The following is a 27,206-nucleotide window of genomic DNA, read 5'->3' as shown; positions in this document are numbered from 1 at the left end:
TTAAAGGTTCTTTATTGTTACTCGCCATTTGAGAGGTTCAATGTTGTTACTTCACACATTAGAGGTTCAATGTTGTTACTTTCCACATTAGAGGTTCAATATTGTTACTTTCCACGTTAGAGGTTCAATATTGTTACTTTCCACGTTAAAGGTTCATTATTGTTACTCGCCATTTTAGAGGTTCAATATTGTTAGTTCACATGTTAGAGGTTCAATATTGTTACTTCCCACGTTAAAGGTTCATTATTGTTGGTTCACATGTTAGAGGTTCAATATTGTTAGTTCACACGTTAGATGTTCAATATTGTTAGTTTACATGTTAGAGGTTCAATATTGTTAGTTCACACGTTAAAGGTTCAATATTGTTACTTTCCACGTTAGAGGTTCAATATTGTTACTTTCCACGTTAGAGGTTCAATATTGTTACTTCACACGTTAGAGGTTCAATATTGTTACTTCACACGTTAGAGGTTCAATATTGTTACTTCACACGCTAAAGGTTCAATATTGTTACTTTCCACGTTAAAGGTTCAATATTGTTACTTCCCACGTTAAAGGTTCAATATTGTTTCTTCACACGTTAGAGGTTCAATATTGTTACTTCACACGTTAGAGGTTCAATATTGTTAGTTCACACGTTAAAGGTTCAATGTTGTTACTTCCCACGTGAAAGGTTCAATGTTGTTACTTTCCACGTTAAAGGTTCTTTATTGTTACTTCCCACGTTAAAGGTTCATTATTGTTACTCACCATTTTAGAGATTCAATGTTGTTAGTTCACATGTTAAAGGTTCAATATTGTTAGTTCTCACGTTAGAGGTTCAATATTGTTACTTCCCACGTTAAAGGTTCATTATTGTTACTCGCCATGTTAGAGGTTCAATGTTGTTACTTCACACGTTAGATGTTCATTATTGTTAGTTCTCATGTTAGAGGTTCAGTATTGTTACTTTCCATTTTAGGGATGAAATTACCCATATTTTTGTGTGTATGTCACTTGTGTTACATACCTTGCACCATTCAGAAATAATTGGTGAAGTCCTAATATAGACAATGGCATTAACTGAAAATGGTGCAACACGTCGCGTCACGTGTTTAGAACAGCTATATACACCACGTCAAGAGACCAGTATATAGAGGATTTGTGGAAGTGCCTTAAATAACAAGATGTATTTTGGCGAGAGTGATGAAAGACAAAAGTGGCGAGCGTCTGGTGTGCCATTTTTTTCTTTTTGTGTCCCGAGCCAAAATACAGCTTATATGTCTAAGACACTGACCTTTCATTCTATTAATTCTGCAATATTGATTGAAAATCAGACTATTGAAACTTTGACAATTTTGTAGTTTACTCTTTGTTTATTGCCTAATGACGTATGTCAAAATAAATGCTCCGCGCAGAAACATAGTTCCAACCTTCAACGAATGACAGATTTGATGAATTTTCGTAAATAGCAACACAAAACGTGTTAAAATACAACTATTTTCCGTTAATGCCGAATAAAGCAAAACTATTATGTGGTAGATGTTCCCGACAATGACACTGCCAGTTGCAGGTAAAGCTCTTTACGTCACATCAGTGGTGCAATGTGGCTATGTAACGTCGCGTCGGGTGATCAGTATAAGTACGTGTCACCCCTGTTTATAGTATAAACCAGCGGTCATAAGCATTATTTATTTATAAATTTATATATTTTTTTAATACTTTTTAAAAAGTCATGATAAAGAATAGTATATGATTATAAGTCAAACTCTCCCCGGCATTAAAACCGGTAATACCTTTATCCATACAAAGTTATGATATTTTCTTCAAAAAGTCAAGTGATATCTTTTTTGTGTAAATGGCGTACATTTCTAAATATAAACGAAATCTTCCACTTGAACCTGGTCAAGATACAGGTGCTCGACCACTAATCCTTAATCTATAATAAGGTAAAATATCCAGTTATTCTGGGAGTATCATGGCAGATGGGAAAGCAGGGTGTTACCGTACCGCCCATACCTTACACAAACAACAGCCTTGGCTCCCAACTGATCTTCTCTCAAACAGCTCAAAGCCTGCATGATATTTTCTCTTGTATTTATTTTCGTAACGTAAAAAATCTCAAGTGTCTTGACCGCTAAGCTCTGGCTAAAACATTTTTGTATTATTTGTGACTAATCTGGCTGGATACTAAGTCTTTTACTAAGAATACTGTAAAATTTATTGACTGTTTGTGTGTATATTTATGTGGGTTTTTTCACACCTGGCACATTCCTGTTTTATCATTGTTTGATTTTAATGTGCGATATAATCTTTTTAAAGCAGTCATTGTAACAATTAAACACTTTCAAAGAAATATCTTGGATTTGAAGGACCTAAATATGACCCTATAATTGATCTGTTAAGTGTAATTGGATCACAAGTTACTACACCAAAGATATTGTCCGTGGAATTTTAGCAAAGTCTGATCGATTGAAATCAGTACAAGTTGTACACATCAGGAAAGAAATAGTAAATACGACCATTATATTCCACTGTGTAACTAACCCAGCCTTTACCGACCCTGTCTCTCCAATACAAACCTACATATATTATACTGCTAGTAAAAGGCTCACAATTACATAACTGTTAGATTTACTACAGACCCTTTTACAAATACAAATCTTCTATCGGATAAACCTCAGCAACAACAGTATATATTTATAAGTATTAATACATAACACCAAACAGGAAAATAAGTGGGGACAAGAACCTGTGATACTAAACAACCAACAAGAAAATAAGTGGGGACAAGTGCCTGTGATACTAAACAGCCAAACAGGAAAATAAGTGGTGACAAGAACCTGTGATACTAAACAACCAACAAGAAAATAAGTGGGAACAAGAACCTGTGATACTAAACAACCAACAAGAAAATAAGTGGGGACAGGTGCCTGTGATACTAAACAACCAAACAGGAAAATAAGTGGGGACAAGTGCCTGTGATACTAAACAACCAACAAGAAAATAAGTGGGGACAAGTGCCTGTGATACTAAACAACCAAACAAGAAAATAAGTGGGGACAAGAAAATAAGTGGGGACAAGTGCCTGTGATACTAAACAACCGAACAGGAAAATAAGTGGGGACAAGTGCCTGTAATACTAAACAACCAAACAGGAAAATAAGTGGGGACAAGATCCTGTGATACTAAACAACCAAACAGGAAAATAAGTGGGGACAAGAGCCTGTGATACTAAACAACCAACAAGAAAATAAGTGGGGACAAGTGCCTGTGATACTAAACAACCAAACAGGAAAATAAGCGGGGACAAGAGCCTGTGATACTTAACAACGAAACAGGAAAATAAGTGGTGACAAGAGCCTGTGATACTAAACAACCAAACAAGAAAATAAGTGGGGACAAATGCCTGTGATAATAAACAACCAAACAGGAAAATAAGTGGGGGCAAGTGCATGTGATTGGCACCGCTGTTGTGGGGGTATATTGCATGTTGATATAGACACTCCTAATATATATGAGGGCAAAATGGCGGCACAAAAAATAAGAAAAATAAATAAATGATAATAAAAAAACATTGTAACGGAAGATGTTTAGGTCTTTTTACTAATTCTAATGAAGTATTTTATAGACGAAATATAAAATGCTATTTTGTATCCATTTGGGGGCTGGCACGAAAGGTAATATTGCTGTCAGCATCGATATGATTATGTCAAACTCGAATTCAACTATTCTAAAATATTAGATATATATGTACACATGTCACACAATAAACATAAACGTGTATCTATACATACAATGTAAAACTTGAAACGTATCATAATATCGCATGCAACCTTCAAATGACAACGAAATCTCGTGCAACTTCCAAATGTCTCGTGCGCAATTGAAATGCCTTCAATTTTTTTATAAAAACGTGTAACCTTCAAATTTATCCTGAAATCTCGTGTAACTTCCAGATAAACTATAAAATCTCTTGTACCCTTCATATTATTCTTACTGATACCAGAAAGACTGTATAGATAGCGAAACATCTGACTTGTGTGACTTATCGATGCACTGCAGAGCAGAACTCACGACCCATGTTTTACCTGTCCGATCACTGTGTAAGAAAACGTCTAAATGATAGTAGTTGTTAACAGTTTAAATAAGGTCATCATTATCTGTGCGTGTTTGCTGAAGATTTTGTAAATTGAACTATGTTCGGTAACGTAGGCGTATATAGATGAGTGTGTCTCTGGTAGATAAATCACGTGAGTCAATATGTACAGCGATATGTATTACAGACTTGTCTAGGACTGCATTATTCTGAGATATATTATAGTTTCATTATATACTATACATATCAAAGCAACAATGAATGATATTTTAATCTTTATGTTAATTGTTGTTTTGATTTACATGATATGAAAATGTTATATTTTCTGACTTGATAACATCACCACCTAGCTTAATAACCAATGATACCAATATACAGCAGACCTGCCGATCAGTTAACGTGTTAGAAATAGAGGGGGAAAGGCTGATACGAATATAAAGGCTGGTGAATAACAATGAGAAATGATTAAATTAAAAAAAGAACATTAAGTAATTATCACTTCTTTACAAACATAAATATCCGAAGTCAAGGAATGAAAATGATATTTGTTCAGCCTAAAGTTGCTTGTCGATTAATTCCGATATATCCTAAAAACCAGGTCCAGTTGTAAACCACTTTCATCGCAAACAAATCAGACACGTTCTAACTTTCTATAGCAGAATGCGTCCTCGAAATAAAATCGACTCCCCCCTCCCCCCCCCCCCCCAAAAAAAAAAAAAAAAAAAAAACGAAAACAAAAACAAAAAACAAAAAAAACAAAAATAAAACAACAGCAAAAACAACATACAAAATACAGAACACAGAAAAGCAGTCGAAGCTTCGCTTTTATTTTGAACTTGCTCTACAACCTCGTTTAGCGACCTTGGAAAATTCACAGGACAAATAGAATTAATCACTTCGCTGACGGGTCAGTGAGACATGTGAATGATCAGCAGTACATCTTACCACGTGAAAATATCTTATCTGAAGTTAACGACATTATGTTAGAGTTTACAATTCAATTTCAAACTATAAACTATATCAAAGCAGATTGCAACTTGTGAAAGAATGAGCGAATGCAGTATGTTTCTTTTGCAGCGCAGTTGTCCACACGAAGCAGGTCTGGTGTTTTAATTACATGAAATAATGGTGAAACACAAACAAAAGCAACAAAACATGTGGAAATCTCGACAATGTAAATGCATTGTTCGTAAACACACGTGTAATATTTATAATGCTAATCCACGGTTTCTGGCTAAATAATACACTTCACTGATGTTTATTACTCACGGGAACAACAGTTTGTATGGTATTAAAAAAAACTGAAGGGATAGCTGTCAAATCCAGAAAAAAATTATTCATTGTTAAAATATTTAGAGCGTCGTTTCTAGAAAAGTCTTCGTCACAACCTTTTTTGTGTCTTTAGAATCTTTATCATTTTTTCCTGGTATCTCTACAATGTCTGAATTCGTTTTCCCATTAACATCCGTCAACTTTCCAGTTTCTCGTATGATTTCACCTCCTATCAAATCCTCGTACGAATTTTCTCTCGACGACACTGAAGCAACATATCCTTCATCCGCTGTCGCTTTGGTAACGTACGTTTGCGTATTTTGTAAACCACTGTTATCTGGAACACGTTTGTTAGAACAATGTGGCGGTGGTGCAGACAGGTTCCATACCTGTTCAGTGGTTTGATGAAAGTTTGGTTTACATTTTCTAGATATGGACTCTTTGAGCACATTGATTGTTTCTTCCCCGGACACATCCGCACTAACAGCTGTTGTCTGCTGGCGTTGAACATCGAAAGTTGTCGTAGTTTTTGTGTTGTCAAACACGTCATCATCGCCGCAGGAAAGATTTCCAGATGAAGCGCGGAGGTTGGTATCTAATGAAGAATTTGGTACTTTTAGCGCACGTGTACTGTTTGGTTTCCTCGCGAAATCTGGAGCCGTAACCCCATTTGGTAGATTATGCACTTGGCTTCGCGTTCTCGATGGCGTAGACAAAAAGTTTTTGGAACTGTTACACGGAAGGCTATGACGTCTGTTACTGGACACGAATTGGTCCTTGAAGGTAGATCCCGCAGAACTAGTGCTTTGTTTGTAATTAGAAGACGGTACCCGTGAGACAGGAAGTGACTGGACGGAATGAATGGTCTCGATAGACCCGTAATAGTCTGACGTAAAGCTTTGCTCGCGTATGTGGTCGAAGTTTGATGTAGAAACTGACAGTTCCGTGGAAATATTTGTTCTACGATTGATAACGTTTGCCTTTTCTTTGTCTTTATCTGTATTTAGGTATTTGGTAACCTTTGGTCTCTGTTTTTCTTCCGCCCCATTGTCCACAGCGTTTGCTTTAATTCTATCTTCTGATTCTGACGATGAACAAACCTTATTTTCATTGTTATTTTCTTTTTCAGCTTCATCAACCATGTTTGATTTAATACCTTTATCACTTCTTGGCATCATTTTTTCTTGACACACACTATTGCTCACGATTTGCGCTTTGTTTTGTGTCGACACTTGTTGTGAAGAGGCAGCTGTTTTGGTGTTTTCAGCATCTTTAGTTTTTTCGAGTTCCCAATCACGTAAAACGTCCATAGGATTTTTCGCCTCTAATTTTCCAATGTTTAAAGATGTTGATGACAAACTAGGAGTTGATTTATGTGAAAGATTTGAAGAGCTGCCATACTGTCTCATGACTGCGTGAAGGGGACCAGGAGAGTTATAATTTAGTTTCATATCTGATATGATTTTAGAACTGGTGTCCTCGTTTCGAGACTTTGTCAACACGGCCTCGCATTGAAAACTCGCTCTTCTTTGGCGTTGGTAGACTTTTTTGTCAGACAAGACATGACCGGTCAGATTAGACTGCGGAATACACTGCGTGCTTGCCCGTCTTTGACCGAGATATCGAGGATCTGGATACGTCATTTGTAAATTAACGGATTGATAGCCTTTGAAGGAAGACAATTTGCGTCCAACTCCGTCATCACTTAACGATTTCTCCGCCTTTTGTTCGTCAGAACTTACGTCACTATCAAGCGAGTCAAGACTGTTATTGCTCGCATAACTGTTGCGACTAAGAGACGATCCGTCCTCTGTTCCATTTAGATAAATACCTTTATTTTCAGTTTCGGGTTTAATATTGTTCCGGTTAACGGGAACTTCCTCTTCAGATATACTAGAAAGGTTGCCAGGCGAATGCCATAGTAGACTCAGCTCTTTGTCTTTAACATGCTGGAAAGAAAAAAAAACAGTTAATTTACAAGGTTACAGAAAAAGCACGTGAAGGTACAATATACTTATATTTATTTTATTTTGTTGTTAATATAGCTGTCGGACTACCAATAAAGCTCACGGTTTGTAGTTCATAACTTTAGGTTGCTTGATACGACACGTTCACGTATTTAGCATAAAAGTGAACTCATCTGTCTTTATAAGGTTACGTCATGACATTATTACAAATATATATTGGAGTACATGCATTTTTAAAAATATTTTTTATCTGTTCGGATGCTAATGAATTGTTATCGTAAGTTTTTATAAAACCTCTGATATTTCCATGTTACCTATGTGCCACTAAACGCACTTCAAATGTAAGTGAATAATTGGTAGACTCAACAGATGATTTACAGGCTATGAGTTTGGTGAGGATCGGAGTTAGTGTCAAAAAGGATAACGACGACCATGATGTGGACCTTAACTTCGCCCAGACGTCGCAAAAGTTGTAACTGGCGATGACGTCACAAAACGGTATATGTTAAAGAAAACAAAAGTCTATTATCTGACTTCCGTCTAAGTGCATCCATTTTGCATCAAGCTTCCGGTTAAACCGCGAAAATTTTACCCATAAATAGATAAGATTACAAGTGACGTATAACATTCACAATAGTAATGTACTGCTACAGTGATATTTACACAGTAATCTATACACATGTACAGTAGTGTATTTACACAGTAATCTATACATATATACAGTAGTGTATTTACACAGTAATCTATACACATGTACAGTAGTGTATTTACACAGTAATCTATACACATGTACAGTAGTGTATTTACACAGTAATCTATACACATATACAGTAGTGTATTTACACAGTAATCTATACACATATACAGTAGTGTATTTACACAGTAATCTATACACATGTACAGTAGTGTATTTACACAGTAATCTATACACATGTACAGTAGTGTATTTACACAGTAATCTATACACATGTACAGTAGTGTATTTACACAGTAATCTATACACATGTACAGTAGTGTATTTACACAGTAATCTATACACATGTACAGTAGTGTATTTACACAGTAATCTATACACATGTACAGTAGTGTATTTACACAGCTACCTATACACATGTACAGTACAGTAGTGTATTTACACAGTAACCTATACACATGTACAGTAGTGTATTTACACAGTAACCTATACACATGTCAGTACAGTAGTGTATTTACACAGTAACCTATACACATGTACAGTAGTGTATTTACACAGTAACCTATACACATGTCAGTACAGTAGTGTATTTACACAGTAACCTATACACATGTACAGTAAAGTAGTGTATTTACACAGTAACCTATACACATGTACAGAACAGTAGTATATTTACACAGTAACCCATACACATGTACAGAAGTGTATTTACACAGTAACCTATTGCTATCATTGCATGTCAATTTGCGAAACTGAACAAAAGAATATAGATATTTTTGACAAATTCCATTCATATCATTATTTGTTTAATACATTTAAGATATTATGATTGTTGATGACATTGTTTAAGTTATGTATTTAAGTATGTGTACCCGAGAACGACATGCAATATATCAAAAGAAATACTGCAAGACTGATCAATGTAAACTAAATTTAGAATTATCAACTTTTATCTGAGAACATTTTTTTTTATTTGTTTTGTTCGAAAGTGTCTGGAACTCATTCAAATGGAAATGTGGATTTTATATTGACACTTTGAATAGATATGTTGGAACCTTGCCATTAATTATCTACTCATGAAAAACCTTTAAGATGTTACGTAATTCAGAAAGAAATTCCAGCGTTGCTTAAGTGAACCAGTTATATGTAAGCACGTTTATACCCCCAATAAACAAGGTAATACCGATTCAAACATGTGCGTATGCGACGGAACATCTATGTATGATAACTACCCTTAGAACAGTCTTTTTGAACTGAAGAGAAAACACTCCCTGAATCAAATGTCCTTGAGCAGGCATTCAGTTTAGGACATGATTTGTAACAGTCGATTAAAAGAGCATTTCATATGATTGATTGTGGCGTGATATTTGCTTTCTCTGATACGATTTTTCAGTTGAACCAATATTTTATTTCGAAAATACAGAATATTTGTCGGCATTGTAAAGACATACTAAGAGATCAATCAGAAATATTCATTCCTATCCTATTTTGATGTAAGATATCTCGGGTTCTTTCTGTTTCTAATCATTTCTGTATCCATTGACCATTGACCATTGTCGGTGTCATTGTCGTAATTAAGAAGCTGTGCTATTTAAGGCATACAAGATCTTGCTGCATTTCAGAATTCTGTTTTTCCGACCATTTTGGATATGATATGCAAACATTTGCAATATTTCTATGTGCAATTAAAACATTCCTTGGAAAGATTCAACAAAAAGAAAGAGAAGAAGTTTTATTTTGAGTAATATTGCTAGATTTAAGAACGTTAATCAGTTACAAAACCATTCTCATTCTGTCTGGTAGAGTAGATACGGCCAGCTTAACAGAGAAGGCGCTAAGTGTTTTGGTAACCTTAGTGTTTCGTACTTCGTATCCCTCCACTTAAATATTTAATACCAGGCGATAATGACTTTGATTTCGTTTTTGATTTACGTAAAACGTACTGGTAGGCAGGTAACTATTAATTAAACCGTCTTTCACTCCCGTATGTATACCTATGTGTCAAACATATATTTTTTCTTGGTGGAGGGCGACATTCGGCAAAGAGAAGGACAAAAGCGAACTCCTGTTTACTCAGATTTCTATCCCATCGCCTTTCATTGTTGACAGAAAAAAAGTCGGAAGCGGGTATAAGGGGTTGTAGAGTCTAGATTACCGCAGTTCACAAGAGACGTGCTGTTCTCGAGCCATTTCACAAATTGTATGATATAAGTTTACAGTGTTACTCACTGTAGGCTATATCTTATAAAAAAATAATTCGTGTACGTCCGTCATGTTCATTGTATTAATCCGTCAAAGATGGCTTCCAAGATTTTTTTTTTATCTGCTAATCATACCTAACTCTCCCTTGCTATCGGCCCTTAGCAAGGGCATTGGCTGAAACTCAAATATTTATTCGAATAACGAATAAATAAGCAAATTAAAAGTTGAAAGAAAGCAAATAAAGACAACATGTAAAAAATTGTATATTTCTTTAAAGGGCCACCAGTCAAGTGCTTTAATAACATGTTTGTATACATTTATACATGTTTACGTGACTTTTCTGCGTACATGTTAAACGTTATGAGCTTTAAAAAAAAAACTAAATGGGCTGAAAATATCACCTCAACGGAATGTAATAAGTAAATACTACCTAATGACACGAGAAACGAGGAGCGATGTACACCTCACCTTGTGGGTTCATCGTCAGTAGACAATGACGTCACTTCCTGTTATTTTACTTTTGTCAAGCTCGCCCAAATAATCGAAGAGATGAGTTAGCAATTGTATAACGATATCAGTTCTCTATTATTTACAATTGTGTAACGATATTAGTTATCTATTAATTACAATTGTATAGGAATACCAGTTCTCTATTATTTACAATTGTATAGGAATACCAGTTCTCTATTATTTACAATTGTATAACGATATCAGTTCTCTATTATTTACAATTGTGTAACGATATTAGTTATCTATTAATTACAATTGTATAGGAATACCAGTTCTCTATTATTTACAATTGTATAACGATATTAGTTCTCTATTATTTACAATTGTATAGGAATACCAGTTCTCTATTATTTACAATTGTATAACGATATTAGTTCTCTATTATTTACAATTGTATAACGATATCAGTTCTCTATTATTTACAATTGTATAGGAATACCAGTTCTCTATTATTTACAATTGTATAACGATATCAGTTCTATATTATTTACAATTGTATAACGATATTAGTTCTCTATTAATTACAATTGTATAACAATACCAGTTCTCTATTATTTACAATTGTATAGGAATACCAGTTCTCTATTATTTACAATTGTATAACGATATCAGTTCTCTATTATTTACAATTGTATAACGATATTAGTTATCTATTATTTACAATTGTATAACGATATTAGTTCTCTATTAATTACAATTGTATAACAATACCAGTTCTCTATTATTTACAATTGTATAGGAATACCAGTTCTCTATTATTTACAATTGTATATGAATACCAGTTCTCTATTATTTACAATTGTATAGGAATACCAGTTCTCTATTATTTACAATTGTATAATGATAACAGTTTCGCATTATTTACAATTGTATAACGATACCAGTTCTCTATTATTTACAATTGTATAACGATATTAGTTCTGTATTATTTACAATTGTATAACGATACCAGTTCTGTATTATTTACAATTGTATAACAATACCAGTTCTCTATTATTTACAATTGTATAACGATACCAGTTCTCTATTATTTACAACTGTATAACGATACCAGTTCTCTATTATTTACAATTGTATAGGAATACCAGTTCTCTATTATTTACAATTGTATAGGAATACCAGTTCTCTATTATTTACAATTGTATAACAATACCAGTTCTCTATTATTTACAATTGTATAGGAATACCAGTTCTCTATTATTTACAATTGTATAGGAATACCAGTTCTCTATTATTTACAATTGTATAACGATACCAGTTCTCTATTATTTACAATTGTATAACAATACCAGTTCTCTATTATTTACAATGGTATAACGATATTAGTTCTCTATTATTTACAATTGTATAACAATACCAGTTCTCTATTATTTACAATTGTATAGGAATACCAGTTCTCTATTATTTACAATTGTATAGGAATACCAGTTCTCTATTATTTACAATTGTATAACGATACCAGTTCTCTATTATTTACAATTGTATAACAATACCAGTTCTCTATTATTTACAATGGTATAACGATATTAGTTCTCTATTATTTACAATTGTATAACGATACCAGTTCTCTATTATTTACAATTGTATAACAATACCAGTTCTCTATTATTTACAATTGTATAACGATACCAGTTCTCTATTATTTACAACTGTATAACGATATCAGTTCTCTATTATTTACAATTGTATAGGAATAACAGTTCTCTATTATTTACAATTGTATAGGAATACCAGTTCTCTATTATTTACAATTGTATAACAATACCAGTTCTCTATTATTTACAATGGTATAACGATATTAGTTCTCTATTATTTACAATTGTATAACGATACCAGTTCTCTATTATTTACAATGGTATAACGATATCAGTTCTCTATTATTTACAACTGTATAATGACAACAGTTCTTATTTATAATTATAAGTTCCCTATAATTTTCTAAATGTCATATATAATGCCTTGATAACGTTGACAGTACACGAGTTAAAATGGTTGTTCCACATAATAGTTAATTAATTAATATATTCCTCAAATCCAACTAAATCAATACCAACAAGTATTGGCATGTAAATGTCAGTTAATAAAATTCACGCAACACTATAATAAAAACAGGCTATTTATCATGCAATATGTTTACTTGCAATGTCCTTCATATCGACTATAAATGACTTAAAAGCAGTTCACTGGCAAGGTATGAACGCAAAAAAAGGAAAACATCAGGAAACGTTTTCATGTAACTAGTAACACCATAACGACACAAAAAAACAGTTCCAATTTTTTTTCTTCGTCCTTAACCTATTGTTATCTTCGTATCAAACCGAGGCTAAGTCGGTGAACCGAAGGGAAACAATGGTATTCCAAGGTCTCCAAAGAGCCCTTTATATAAAAGAAGACTTATCTGGGTAAGGTGTCACATCTTTAAATCTGCCAGTGGTCATTTCCACGCGTAGTGGACATGGCGTCATACCCATGTACAATCTCTGTATTGTTAGCTTATAGTAAAACCCTGCTAATAGTCATTGACGAATAACCATAGCTAACACAATGGGTGAATGCCTTATTTCGGTTAGCGCGTTTGGAAATAGTTATTCCTTGGTAACTTTCTCTGGCTATGTGTTTTGTAAGACTGAAAGTTAAACTTCTTCCATAGTGCTAAAGATCTCCACATAAAATAATTGAAGATGCTTTATATCTTCGACAGCTAACAATATGTAGAATCTCGAGTATCACGATTGAACGGTGAGGTATTCCGGGTAATTACGATGGATCCTGCTGTGTGAAATATGTGACAACAAACTTGATCGATTACTTTTGTCTAGAGCGAAACATTGGAGAGTATATTTACTTCTCACGAATAAAGCATTTAGACCAGCTGAATCACTGTGTCCACGTATGTTTCTCGAGGTGTTTTCGTAATACTCCCGTATTAAAAACTACTTCTGATCCAGTATTTCTTCTTCCGAACAGGTTCATGTGCCAAAGAGTAGAATTAAAGTAAGAATATTATCATGGTTTGACAATTTCTATCTATACTATTATATCCTATTTATGTATTTGTTTACCACTATTATTATAAATATATCTCTCGAACGTCACACAGAAGCGACGTCATATCTACCAAAATTAATTTAACATCGTCGAATATGGCTCTCTTATTTGTGCCACTGACCTGTCAAATAACATCGATTTCTTATCGTCATTTCGTGATAGGATACACTTAAATGATTTCGCTACATCTGAGTTAATCCAGATTAAGCCCTATAGCGCCATTGGTGTTAAGTTTGAAATAAAGGTGCTGATTATTTTAAAGGTAATAAGTTAAAGATCACTGCCAATCCCTAATCGCATTTCCCAGATCGTCGCTTAATTACAATTCAGTTTTTACCTGGCCGGGCAATTTCTTCCATTCCCCGAGGTGAAAGCACGACATTTAACTGGACTTGTTACATCTGAATACATGCATTAATTATATACCAAAGTTTGCATTACTTAAACTGTATATTAGGTAAATATTTTGTCAAAAGAAAAAAAGGTTCTTTAACTGTGTCACATTTTAATCAAACACGGGTATTATCCTTTGCAGGTCATTTATCTAAACACAAATAATATTTACTATATTTATCACAATTCTGTACTGGCAGACAAACAGCGTGTAGACGATGTTTAAATTTAGATATATACACCAGCTTTGAGTATGAATTACATTGGGTTTTTTGTTTGTTTTTGGTTTTTTGTTTTTTTTTTTTTTTATTTTTGGGGGTTTATTCCGCCAACAGAAAAAGACGCCCATCTTTCATCACTGTTTGTTCGCAAGTAACAGTCGTATTTTATTTTCCTAAAAGAAAGTTTTATTTCCCTATAATGATACAACAGTGATAATGTTGAGCACTTTGAAAAGCTCCCGACTATGTGCTAGACAGCTATGACTAAACTCTTGTGGGCCCGCTAGCACAGGTGGCAATGTTATCAATACATAAGCAAGACCTTAACATGAACAGACTTGAAAAGACGGTAATAAAAAACAAGTCTATTAATTCAAATTCAAATTAACAAAGGATGTTTATTAAAAGCTTCTTTATATATCATTATCAATTGTTAGAAATATAAAATGAAAATAGATTGAATAGACTGCGTGAAACGTGTGATAAGGCGTAACTTTGATCCACATTAGTGTGTCATCATACTCTAGGGACATCGAGTCTCGTAAATACATAGTCTGTAAAACAGGTTTATAAAGACATGAATGAAGCACTGTAGGATTGGCACCCAAATGGAAGGCTATGATGATCGACATCAGTTCTTCACTAATCTCATTGGTTGTGGCAATGCACTTTCACGACAAAGAAAGTTTTTGTTAAATTGACATAGAATGATAATTATTTTTACGATAAATTAATACGTAACTGAATTGAAACATGACTTTGTTTAATATGACTTGTTCAAAGTAGTTTTCAGTAAGAAATTCAATATCACAAACTAATATGATATATAATAAAGACTTATGGTAAGGTATCAAAGTCTGTCGCTGTCAGAGGACAAATATGTTCCTGATGAGAAAATATTTCCCTTATTAATGTTAAACCACTGGGAATAAGACAATGATATTGATGTAAAATTACTGGGTATAAGACATTGTGCCGTCATGTCTAATGATATTGATGTAAAACTACTGGGTATAAGACAGTGTGCCGTCATGTCTAATGATATTGATGTAAAACTACTGGGTATAAGACAGGGTGTCATCATGTCTAATGATATTGATGTAAAACTACTAGGTATAAGAGAGGGTGTCGTCATGTCTAATGATATTGATGTAAAACTACTAGGTATAAGACAGTGTGCCGTCATGTCTAATGATATTGATGTAAACATATTGTGTTTAAGACAGGGTGTCGTCATGTCTAATGATATTGATGTAAAATTACTGTGTTTAAGACAAGGTGCTGCCAAGTTTGATTTGAAGTTTTAGGCATGGACATTCCATTTTCTGTTTTATTTTGATTGCTTGTGAAACATTTCTTAACAATTTTGGTAAACACCGGTGACGGAGCGTCTCGAAAATGGAACTTATATGGAGTGGCCCAAACCAGACATACCCAGACAAGTTCAACAAAGTCGACAACCCGTTATATACAAACATATCAACTGAATGATGTTGACACAAGGCAAACTTCATTTGGATAGGGAATATATTTTGAGAGAATTTTACTCCCGCACCTCGTGCTGTGTGGTAACTAGTAAACAGATTGATAGCCTAAATCCCAGTAGATAACATAGCTATATTACAACCAAAGTCCGGTTGGGAGAATAAGGAAAATGTGTACTCACTGTAGGGTTTATTGAAACGGGAAGAGGAATAAATACGAGAAAAATATCTTCAAAGAGAGTTTATCTTGTAATTCACAAAGATTTTCAATGTGTATTTGAGAACTAATCTACTTGTAGGTCTACGGCTGATTGTGACCATAGGCGTTTGTCACTGTGAAGTTGAGTTAGAAATGACAGAGAGCTTACATTACACAACACTACACAACACTTGATTTGTGCATCTTTAGGCGATAAAACGTGTACATGGTATACACATCTTAACCAGACAAAACGTCTACATGGTATACACATCTTACCCAGACAAAACGTCTACTAGGTATACACATCTTGCCCAGACAAAATGTCTTCTCGGTATATACATCTTACCCAGACAAAACGTGTACATGATATACACATCTTACCCTGGCAAAATGTCTACATGGTATACACATCTTACCCAGACAAAACGTCTACATGGTATACACATCTTACCCAGACAAAATGTCTATATGGTATACACATCTTACCCAGACAAAACGTCTACATGGTATACACATCTTACCCAGACAAAATGTCTAATCGGTATAGACATCTTACCCTGACAAAATGTCTACATTGTATACACATCTTACCTAGACAAAACGTCTACTCGGTAAACACATCTTACCCAAACAAAATGTCTACATTGTATACACATCTTACCTTGACAAAACGTCTACATGGTATACACATCTTACCTTGACAAAACGTCTACATGGTATACACATCTTACCCAGACAAAATGTCTAATCGGTATAGACATCTTACCCTGACAAAACGTCTACATGGTATACACATCTTACCCAGACAAAACGTCTACTCGGTAAACACATCTTACCCAAACAAAATGTCTACATTGTATACACATCTTACCTTGACAAAACGTCTACATGGTATACACATCTTACCCTGACAAAATGTCTACATGGTATACACATCTTACCCTGACAAAACGTCTACTCGGTATAGACATCTTACCCAGACAAAACGTCTACTCGGTATACACATCTTACCCAGACAAAACGTCTACATGGTATACACATCTTACCCAGACATAACGTCTACTCGGTATACACATCTTACCCGTACAAAATGTCTGTTTGGTATAGACATAACGACAAAATGTCTACTCAGTATTCACATTTCACACAGACAAAATGTCGACATGGTATATATATATATCTGTAACGACAAAATTTCTACTTAGTATTCACATTTCACAGACAAAATATCGACATGGTATACAAATATAATTCCGAAAAAAGTGTCTGTTCGATTTTAACATTGATCCATGCAACATAAAGCCAAGGAGCTTTTAAATTAGAAAATAATGTTCCTTCAATATGATGTAATATATTACTGGCGGTTTTGTACTATGAATGAATTAATTACGAGTTCAATCAATTATATAGTCTTCAGTGTACATCTTGTAATGGTTAGTGACTCAAAGTTTACAGCCATAATCAATTGAGATTTTATGGTCATGTAATTCCTACATTGCACTTAACTGCTTTCTGCATATTACATGCACTAAAGCATTCATGAAAGTATGTGACCTGGACCTGCATTTTTAACATTCCAATCGTCCAGGTAAGTACAGGTAATCGGCAAATTTACGGTTGTTGACAGGTAAACAGATAAAAAAAAGTGAAGCAGTCGAGCTGAGTTGAGTGTGACTAATGATATAGAGCACGTGGTCGTGTTTGCCGCTTAAACGCTGTTTTATAAATCTGTCATATGACGGAACACACGCACGACGCTCGTGAGGTGTAAGTGTAAAGTTGACTATTGAAAACAGACAAGACTACATTCAAGTCGTCTGGTAAAGGAAAGACTTATTGGTCCAATCTTACGTCATGCAAACGTACAGAGCTGTATCAATCACTGAGAAATGGACGGGTGCTACCCAGACCGACAGTGGCTTTGTCCATCTGGTAAATACTTAAATGCCTAGGTCAGGTCTAGCTAACAAATAGATACTGGCCTGGCCTACTTAATAAATAGACACTGCCTAGGTCAGGTCTAGCTAACAAATAGATACTGGCCTGGGCTACGCAATAAATAGACACTGCCTAGGTCAGGCCTAGCTAACAAATAGATACTGGCCTGGGCTACGCAATAAATAGACACTGCCTAGGTCAGGCCTAGCTAACAAATATATCCTGCCCTGACCTAGCTAACAAATAGATCCTGGCCTGACTTAGCTAACAAATAGACATTGTCCTGGTCCAGCGGACAAATGCACAGTGGCCTGACCTAGCTCATGAAAAATAGATATTGACCTGGCTTAACTGACAAATAAACAGTGGTTTGCTAGCTGACGAAAAATATTGTTCATGCCTAACTGACAAATATCAATTGCCCACACTTTGTTGACAAAAAATATTGCACAGACAGTGGCATAGCTGAGAAAAATCGAACAGACATTGACCAGGTCATGTATGAAAAAAGCGATGCCTCAATGACAAATGGATACTGGCTTAGCTATCAAATAGGCACTGTCCATGCTCCACTGAAAAATAAACATTGCCCTGACCTTGATTCTAGTAAGACAATATCACGATCATAATGCCAATTGGACAATGTCATGGTCTTGTTACCAATAAGACAATGTCATGACCTTGTTACCAATAAAACAATGTCATGGCCTTGTTACCAATAAGACAATGTCATGGTCTTGTTACCAATAAGACAATGTCATGGCCTTGTTACCAATAAGACAATGTCATGGTCTTGTTACCAATAAGACAATGTCATGGCCTTGTTACCAATAAGACAATGTCATGACCTTGTTACCAATAAGACAATGTCATGGTCTTGTTACCAATAAGACAATGTCATGGCCTTGTTACCAATAAGACAATGTCATGGTCTTGTTACCAATAAGACAATGTCATGGCCTTGTTACCAATAAGACAATGCCATGACCTTGTTACCAATAAGACAATGTCATGACCTTGTTACCAATAAGACAATGTCATGACCTTGTTACCAATAAGACAATGTCATGACCTTGTTACCAATAAGACAATGTCATGGTCTTGATTCTTATTAGACAATATCGCGGCCTTGATGTCAATCATAAAATGTCACAGCCATGATGCTAACTAGATAACATCACAACATTGATGCCAATTAGACGATACCATGGTCTTGTTGACAAATATCTATTGTCCTGGTCCTGCTCACAAACAGACACTGTCGAGGTCTGTCCGATAGATACACTATAACAACCTAATGAATAAAATATTACATAGTTGAACAATATAGACTGGCCCGATAAATATGAAAAACATAAACAAATATCATTAACGAAATAAAAATGCTATTCGCAAATTAAAATACAACCTTAGAATTGAAATCCTAATAAGAAAATCTAATGCACAGAGCTGTGATAGCAATATACAATGAGTTGTTGGTGTGATTTCCCGGGGAGACATTAATTAAATCTACACAGTGAGACATTGCTTTACATCAATACGTCAATTTATCGAGTTTGCCGTTTTATGACCGTCTATTTAATACTCCGCCTATTTCTAAACCCAGTCATTATCTTCTGTAGATAGGTGGATACATCTTAAGATGACACTGGTTATAGACACGGTTTAATCAAATTCTGGACGTTGAATTTTTATCAGAAGTCTGATAAAACATTCGGACTCCATGCCACGTGAATGTATAATTCATTACCTGCTATGAAACGTGTATGATCTAGTTTATACCTACAATTAATAGGGTGTCAATGTCAGTCCTGTGTAATGTTGACAAATAGTATATAACCGTCCTGGATTATTTAATATAAGTCAAATATAACCGTCGATCAGCATTTATATGGACCGAGAATCACAGCCTTAACGAGATGAAGTAGAGTCACAGCCTTAACGAGATGAACGGGAGTCACAGACTTAACGAGATGAAGGAGAGTCAAAGTCTTAACGAGATGAACGAGAGTCAAAGTCTTAACGAGATGAGGGAGAGTCACAGCCTTAACGAGATGAAGTAGAGTCACAAACTTAACGAGATGAAGTAGAGTCACGGACTTAACGAGATGAAGTAGAGTCACAGCCTTAACGAGATGAAGTAGAGTCACAGACTTAACGAGATCAACGAGAGTCACAACCTTAATGAGATAAGGGAGAGTCACAGACTTAACGAGATGAACGAGAGTCACAGCCTAAACGAGATGAACGAGAGTCACAGCCTTAACGAGATGAACGAGAGTCAAAGTCTTCACGAGATGAACGAGAGTCACAGACTTAACGAGATGAAGTAGAGTCACAGCCTTAACGAGATGAACGGCAGTCACAGACTGAACGAGATGAAGGAGAGTCAAAGTCTTAACGAGATGAACGAGAGTCACAGCCTTAACGAGATGGAGTAGAGTCACAGACTTAACGAGATGAAGTAGAGTCACAGACTTAATGAGATCAACGAGAGTCACAACCTTAATGAGATAAGGGAGAGTCACAGACTTAACGAGATGAACGAGAGTCAAAGTCTTCACGAGATGAACGAGAGTCACAGACTTAACGAGATGGAGTAGAGTCACAGACTTAACGAGATGGAGTAGAGTCACAGACTTAACGAGATGAAGTAGAGTCACAACCTTAATGAGATGAGGGAGAGTCACAGACTTAACGAGATGAAGTAGAGTCACAGCCTTAACGAGATGAACGGGAGTCACAGACTTAACGAGATGAAGGAGAGTCAAAGTCTTGACGAGATGAACGAGAGTCAAAGTCTTCACGAGATGAGGGAGAGTCACAGCCTTAACGAGATGAAGTAGAGTCACAGACTTAACGAGATGAAGTAGAGTCACAGACTTAACGAGATGAAGTAGAATCACAGCCTTAACGAGATGAACGGGAGTCACAGTCTTAACGAGATGAAGTAGAGTCAAAGTCTTAACGAGATGAAGAAGAGTCAAAGTCTTAACGAGATGAAGTAGAGTCACAAACTTAACGAGATGAAGTAGAGTCACAAACTTAACGAGATGAAGTAGAGTCACGGACTTAACGAGATGAAGTAGAGTCACAGCCTTAACGAGATGAAGTAGAGTCACAGACTTAACGAGATCAACGAGAGTCACAACCTTAATGAGATAAGGGAGAGTCACAGACTTAACGAGATGAACGAGAGTCACAGCCTAAACGAGATGAACGAGAGTCACAGCCTTAACGAGATGAACGAGAGTCAAAGTCTTCACGAGATGAACGAGAGTCACAGACTTAACGAGATGAAGTAGAGTCACAGCCTTAACGAGATGAACGGCAGTCACAGACTGAACGAGATGAAGGAGAGTCAAAGTCTTAACGAGATGAACGAGAGTCACAGCCTTAACGAGATGGAGTAGAGTCACAGACTTAACGAGATGAAGTAGAGTCACAGACTTAACGAGATCAGGGAGAGTCACAGACTTAACGAGATGAACGAGAGTCAAAGTCTTCACGAGATGAACGAGAGTCACAGACTTAACGAGATGGAGTAGAGTCACAGACTTAACGAGATGGAGTAGAGTCACAACCTTAATGAGATGAGGGAGAGTCACAGACTTAACGAGATGAACGAGAGTCACAGCCTTAACGAGATGAACGAGAGTCAAAGTCTTAACGAGATGAACGAGAGTCAAAGTCTTAACGAGATGAGGGAGAGTCACAGCCTTAACGAGATGAACGGGAGTCACAGACTTAACGAGATGAAGGAGAGTCACAGACTTAACGAGATGAAGGAGAGTCAAAGTCTTAACGAGATGAACGAGAGTCAAAGTCTTAACGAGATGAGGGAGAGTCACAGCCTTAACGAGATGAAGTAGAGTCACAAACTTAACGAGATGAAGTAGAGTCACGGACTTAACGAGATGAAGTAGAGTCACAGACTTAACGAGATCAACGAGAGTCACAACCTTAATGAGATAAGGGAGGGTCACAGACTTAACGAGATGAACGAGAGTCACAGCCTAAACGAAATGAACGAGAGTCACAGCCTTAACGAGATGAACGAGAGTCAAAGTCTTCACGAGATGAACGAGAGTCACAGACTTAACGAGATGAAGTAGAGTCACAGCCTTAACGAGATGAACGGGAGTCACAGACTGAACGAGATGAAGTAGAGTCACGGACTTAACGAGATGAAGTAGAGTCACAGACTTAACGAGATCAACGAGAGTCACAACCTTAATGAGATAAGGGAGAGTCACAGACTTAACGAGATGAACGAGAGTCAAAGTCTTCACGAGATGAACGAGAGTCACAGACTTAACGAGATGGAGTAGAGTCACAGACTTAACGAGATGAAGTAGAGTCACAACCTTAATGAGATGAGGGAGAGTCACAGACTTAACGAGATGAACGAGAGTCACAGTCTTAACGAGATGAACGAGAGTCACAACCTTAATGAGATGAGGGAGAGTCACAGACTTAACGAGATGAAGTAGAGTCACAGCCTTAACGAGATGAACGGGAGTCACAGACTTAACGATATGAACGAGAGTCAAAGTCTTGACGAGATGAACGAGAGTCAAAGTCTTAACGAGATGAGGGAGAGTCACAGCCTTAACGAGATGAACGAGAGTCACAGCCTTAACGAGATGGAGTAGAGTCACAGACTTAACGAGATGAAGTAGAGTCACAGACTTAACGAGATCAACGAGAGTCACAACCTTAACGAGTTGAACGAGAGTCAAAGTCTTAACGAGATGAACGAGAGTCACAACCTTAATGAGATGAACGAGAGTCACAGACTTAACGAGATGGAGTAGAGTCACAACCTTAACGAGATGAGGGAGAGTCACAGACTTAACGAGATGAACGAGAGTCACAGCCTTAACGAGATGAACGAGAGTCACAACCTTAATGAGATGAGGGAGAGTCACAGACTTAATGAGATGAACGAGAGTCACAGCCTTAACGAGATGAACGAGAGTCACAGCCTTAACGAGATGAACGAGAGTCACAACCTTAATGAGATGAGGGAGAGTCACAGACTTAACGAGATGAACGAGAGTCACAGCCTTAACGAGATGAACGAGAGTCACAGCCTTAACGAGATGAACGAGAGTTACAACCTTAAGGAGATGAGGGAGAGTCAAAGTCTTAACGAGATGAAGAAGAGTCACAACCTTAGCGAGATGAAGTAGAGTCAAAGTCTTAACGAGATGAAGAAGAGTCACAGCCTTAACGAGATGAACGAGAGTCACAGACTTAACGAGATAGAGTAGAGTCACAGACTTAACGAGATGAACGAGAGTCACAACCTTAACGAGATGAACGAGAGTCACAACCTTAACGAGATGAAGAAGAGTCACAGACTTAACGAGATGAAGAAGAGTCACAGCCTTAACGAGATGGAGTAGAGTCACAGACTTAACGAGATGGAGTAGAGTCACAACCTTAATGAGATGAACGAGAGTTACAACCTCGATATACAAGAGTATTGTTTTCTTTATATTACACTGTATGCTAATAACATTGCTTCCGTTTACTTCATTCCGTTTTCGTCCAAAGCTATGACAATCTAAAGGATAGAAATAATGTTAAAATAAAATGGGCAAAAAAACAGAGCAGAATATGCATAAACTACTGAGGGGAATATATTACACACCCATCAGTCATTAAATATGAATAATGCTGAGTAATAATACTGGGATCAGAAGAGTTATAAATAACACTTATCTTATTATAAATACGATATCCAAGATAAAACATCCACGTGATAGATATGATAACATCCCCATACTGTCATATTGTATGTGGGTGCTGAAGTAATGGCTGAAAAGATTACCTAGGAGGAGGAAGGGTCGGAGAGGGGACAAGTGACTGCATTGGTGGTGGGGGTGGGGGGGGGGGGTGGGAGGGAGGGGCGGGAGTCAATGATATAGGGATGACTAGAGGGGAAGGTATCGCTGATGTAGAGATGACTAGAGTGTCAATGATGTAGTGGTGACTAGAGAGGAAGGTATCACTGATGTAGAGATGACTAGAGAGGAAGGTATCACTGATGTAGAGATGACTAGAGAGGAAGGTATCACTGATGTAGAGATGACTAGAGAGGAAGATATCACTGATGTAGTGATGACTAGAGAGGAAGATATCACTGATGTAGAGATGACTAGAGTGTCAATGATGTAGTGATGACTAGAGAGGAAGGCATCACTGATGTAGTGGTGACTAGAGAGGAAGGTATCACTGATGTAGTGATGACTAGAGAGGAAGGTATCACTGATGTCGTGATGAATAGAGAGCAAGGTATCACTGATGTAGAGATGACTAGAGAGGAAGGTATCACTGATGTAGAGATGACTAGAGAGGAAGGTATCACTGATGTAGAGATGACTAGAGAGGAAGGTATCACTGATGTAGAGATGACTAGAGAGGAAGATATCACTGATGTAGTGATGACTAGAGAGGAAGGCATCACTGATGTAGTGATGACTAGAGAGGAAGGCATCACTGATGTAGTGATGACTAGAGAGGAAGGTATCACTGATGTAGAGATGACTAGAGAGGAAGATATCACTGATGTAGTGATGACTAGAGAGGAAGATATCACTGATGTAGTGATGACTAGAGAGGAAGGTATCACTGATGTAGTGATGACTAGAGAGGAAGGTATCACTGATGTAGAGATGACTAGAGAGGAAGGTATCACTGATGTAGAGATGACTAGAGAGGAAGGTATCACTGATGTAGAGATGACTAGAGAGGAAGGTATCACTGATGTAGTGATGACTAGAGAGGAAGGTATCACTGATGTAGAGATGACTAGAGAGGAAGGTATCACTGATGTAGTGATGAATAGAGAGGAAGGTATCACTGATGTAGTGATGACTAGAGAGGAAGGTATCACTGATGTAGAGATGACTAGAGAGGAAGGTATCACTGATGTAGAGAGCGGAGTGATGACTAGAGAGGATCACTGATGTAGAGATGAGAGAGGAAGATATCACTGATGTAGTGATGACTAGAGAGGAAGATATCACTGATGTAGAGATGACTAGAGAGGAAGGTATCACTGATGTAGTGATGACTAGAGAGGAAGGTATCACTGATGTAGTGATGACTAGAGAGGAAGGTATCACTGATGTAGTGATGACTAGAGAGGAAGGTATCACTGATGTAGAGATGACTAGAGAGGAAGGTATCACTGATGTAGAGATGACTAGAGAGGAAGGTATCACTGATGTAGCGGTGACTAGAGAGGAAGGTATCACTGATGAAAAGGTGACTGAAGGAGAAATATTGCACTACTTTACGAAGGAGTGATTTTAACAAAACTATGGATTTTCGAAATTGAGTTTTGAAAAGTTTGATTGATCTTATCCTCCTGACAATGTCACTTTATGATGCATTTCATCACACACACACACATATATATATATACATTTTATATGTGTTAATTCAATTGAACATTGTTTATGTAAACTCGATATTTTCTCTTTGAGCATTTAAACTCCATATAACTAAGTTATACGTAAACTTCATAACATCCCTGAATTAATATAAAGCAGGGACTTAAATATAAAAGTCATTTTGTAAAGAAAGCATTACTCATATTGAGATAAGCATCCGTAAGTATGAATATTTTCAGCGTATAACAATATGTTTAGATAGTATACAGATATTACAGCTTAATTTCCAAGCTGAGGAAAGTCAGCAAAAAAATACTGATATCTATTTGATATCAATCTAAAAGTAATTTACGTGTACAGTTAAATCTAAATATCCCCTGCAATGTATTCCAGTTTGAACTTTTACATTACCTCCCAGACTTTTTGTAAGGTTCTGGGTTTATATTGCGTCTAAATTGTGGTATGACGTTGCCTAATTAACAAAGTAGGGAGGTCTGTTCTATCAAGTGGAAAGGTTATTTGATAGTTTAGGTATGAGAGAATCTTACAATCATTCGTCTCCGAATGGTACACTTTGTTGATATTATTCATTGTGTAAAGATCAAATATTAAGATAAATTATAAATGACCTGTTTCCACGCTTTTTTCATTTCCCCTATATGTTTTAAACATGGAAATGAACACGTTACATGAATTCCGAAGCCTGCATTGTTGTATATCTGTTCTGATTTAATCTCTCTAACTAGTCAATAAAATAAACGTCCGGTGCTCAGTGAGTTTCTCAAATTACATAATGATATCAATGTGCTTGTTTTCATAATACAATCGGGTTGAATAGTATCATATATAATGAAACGTCTTTAAAAGTCGGCTGCAGGATTTCATGAATTTTAAAGAACAAAAATGCGTGAAGTTAAAAAGCAATGGAGACATGCGATAAGATCTTATCTTGTGTATAAAAATTCAAACTATAAAATCCAACTTTCTACTTACGTTGATTTTTTTATATGATGTTAAATTATCTAAATGCAATAGTGATGGTCATTTTTTTCACACCATAGAAAATACTGGGTTGGAAAGAATACTAACCAGAACATCGAGTTGCTGACCATGGTCATTTGTGGTCAGTTTGGCATCTTGTATTCTCTGAAGCTGTTTCTCTCTCAACATTTTAAGTTCGGCTAGACCAGCCAGCGACTCCTCAATTCGTGGACGTAACCTTGGAGTAGGCTTCTGTAAAACTGATACCCTAAGACCCCCGGGAAGGCGGGTAGGTGAGTGACTCCGGGGTTTGAATTCAGGAGGTCTCCTCGGGCTCCTAGTAAAAGCAATGATTTTGTCCGGAGACAAACTTGACTGGTCACAGTCTCCAAATGAGCTATGGGTAGTGGACCCCATTCCCGTATCCGGACTATCCCGACGGAGTATCATTTGACAGGTTTTTCCACATCAGTGACGAAGGACACAGATCAAGGAGTACATCGCCAATTGTAGTTTTATGAATCATAATTATTATCACATAAATATCCACTTTTTCTGTTCAAAATTCCATAGCTAGAGGCAACATGTCTCAAAACGTTCACCAACGAACTAGTTATAGATACATAAATACGTCTGTCCCCCCGGTCGTCACATCACTCAGTGATTACGTTAGCTGCAACATTAAACTACCTAGATATATACACACACAGGTAAAGTACAGATAATATCCGCAGCCGGTAGGACGATTTAGCCACTATGGCACAGGTAGATTGGAACATACAAAAGCATAAATATAAAAGTAAAGAATGC

At 36.3% G+C, this 27,206-nt stretch overlaps 1 protein-coding gene across 1 annotated transcript; it reads right to left on the bottom strand.

Annotated features, from left to right (window-relative positions):
• Positions 1-5,430: 5,430 nt before the first annotated feature.
• On the bottom strand, positions 5,431-26,846 carry LOC132553479 (uncharacterized). The gene is made up of 2 exons (XM_060217727.1): positions 26,505-26,846; positions 5,431-7,299 (listed from the first exon to the last, which is right to left on the bottom strand). The coding sequence occupies exons 1-2, from the start codon at positions 26,844-26,846 to the stop codon at positions 5,431-5,433; spliced, it is 2,211 nt and encodes a 736-aa protein (XP_060073710.1).
• Between the last annotated feature and the right edge of the window lie 360 nt (positions 26,847-27,206).

Source organism: Ylistrum balloti, unplaced genomic scaffold (assembly GCF_031769215.1).
Source record: "Ylistrum balloti isolate Yb309-2 unplaced genomic scaffold, AGI_CSIRO_Ybal_v1 Utg370330, whole genome shotgun sequence".
Lineage (NCBI taxonomy): Eukaryota > Metazoa > Mollusca > Bivalvia > Pectinida > Pectinidae > Ylistrum > Ylistrum balloti.
The sequence above is the reverse complement of the archived record's forward strand: the minus strand, read 5'-3'. Positions and strand labels throughout refer to the sequence as shown.

Excerpts from the sequence above, each read along its gene's own strand:
- LOC132553479 (XM_060217727.1), bottom strand. The coding sequence starts at position 26,846 with ATGATACTCCGTCGGGATAGTCCGGATACGGGAATGGGGTCCACTACC. Across the intron at positions 7,300-26,504 it reads GTCAGCAACTCGATGTTCTG|CATGTTAAAGACAAAGAGCT; the intron begins GTTAGTATTCTT and ends TTTTCTTTCCAG.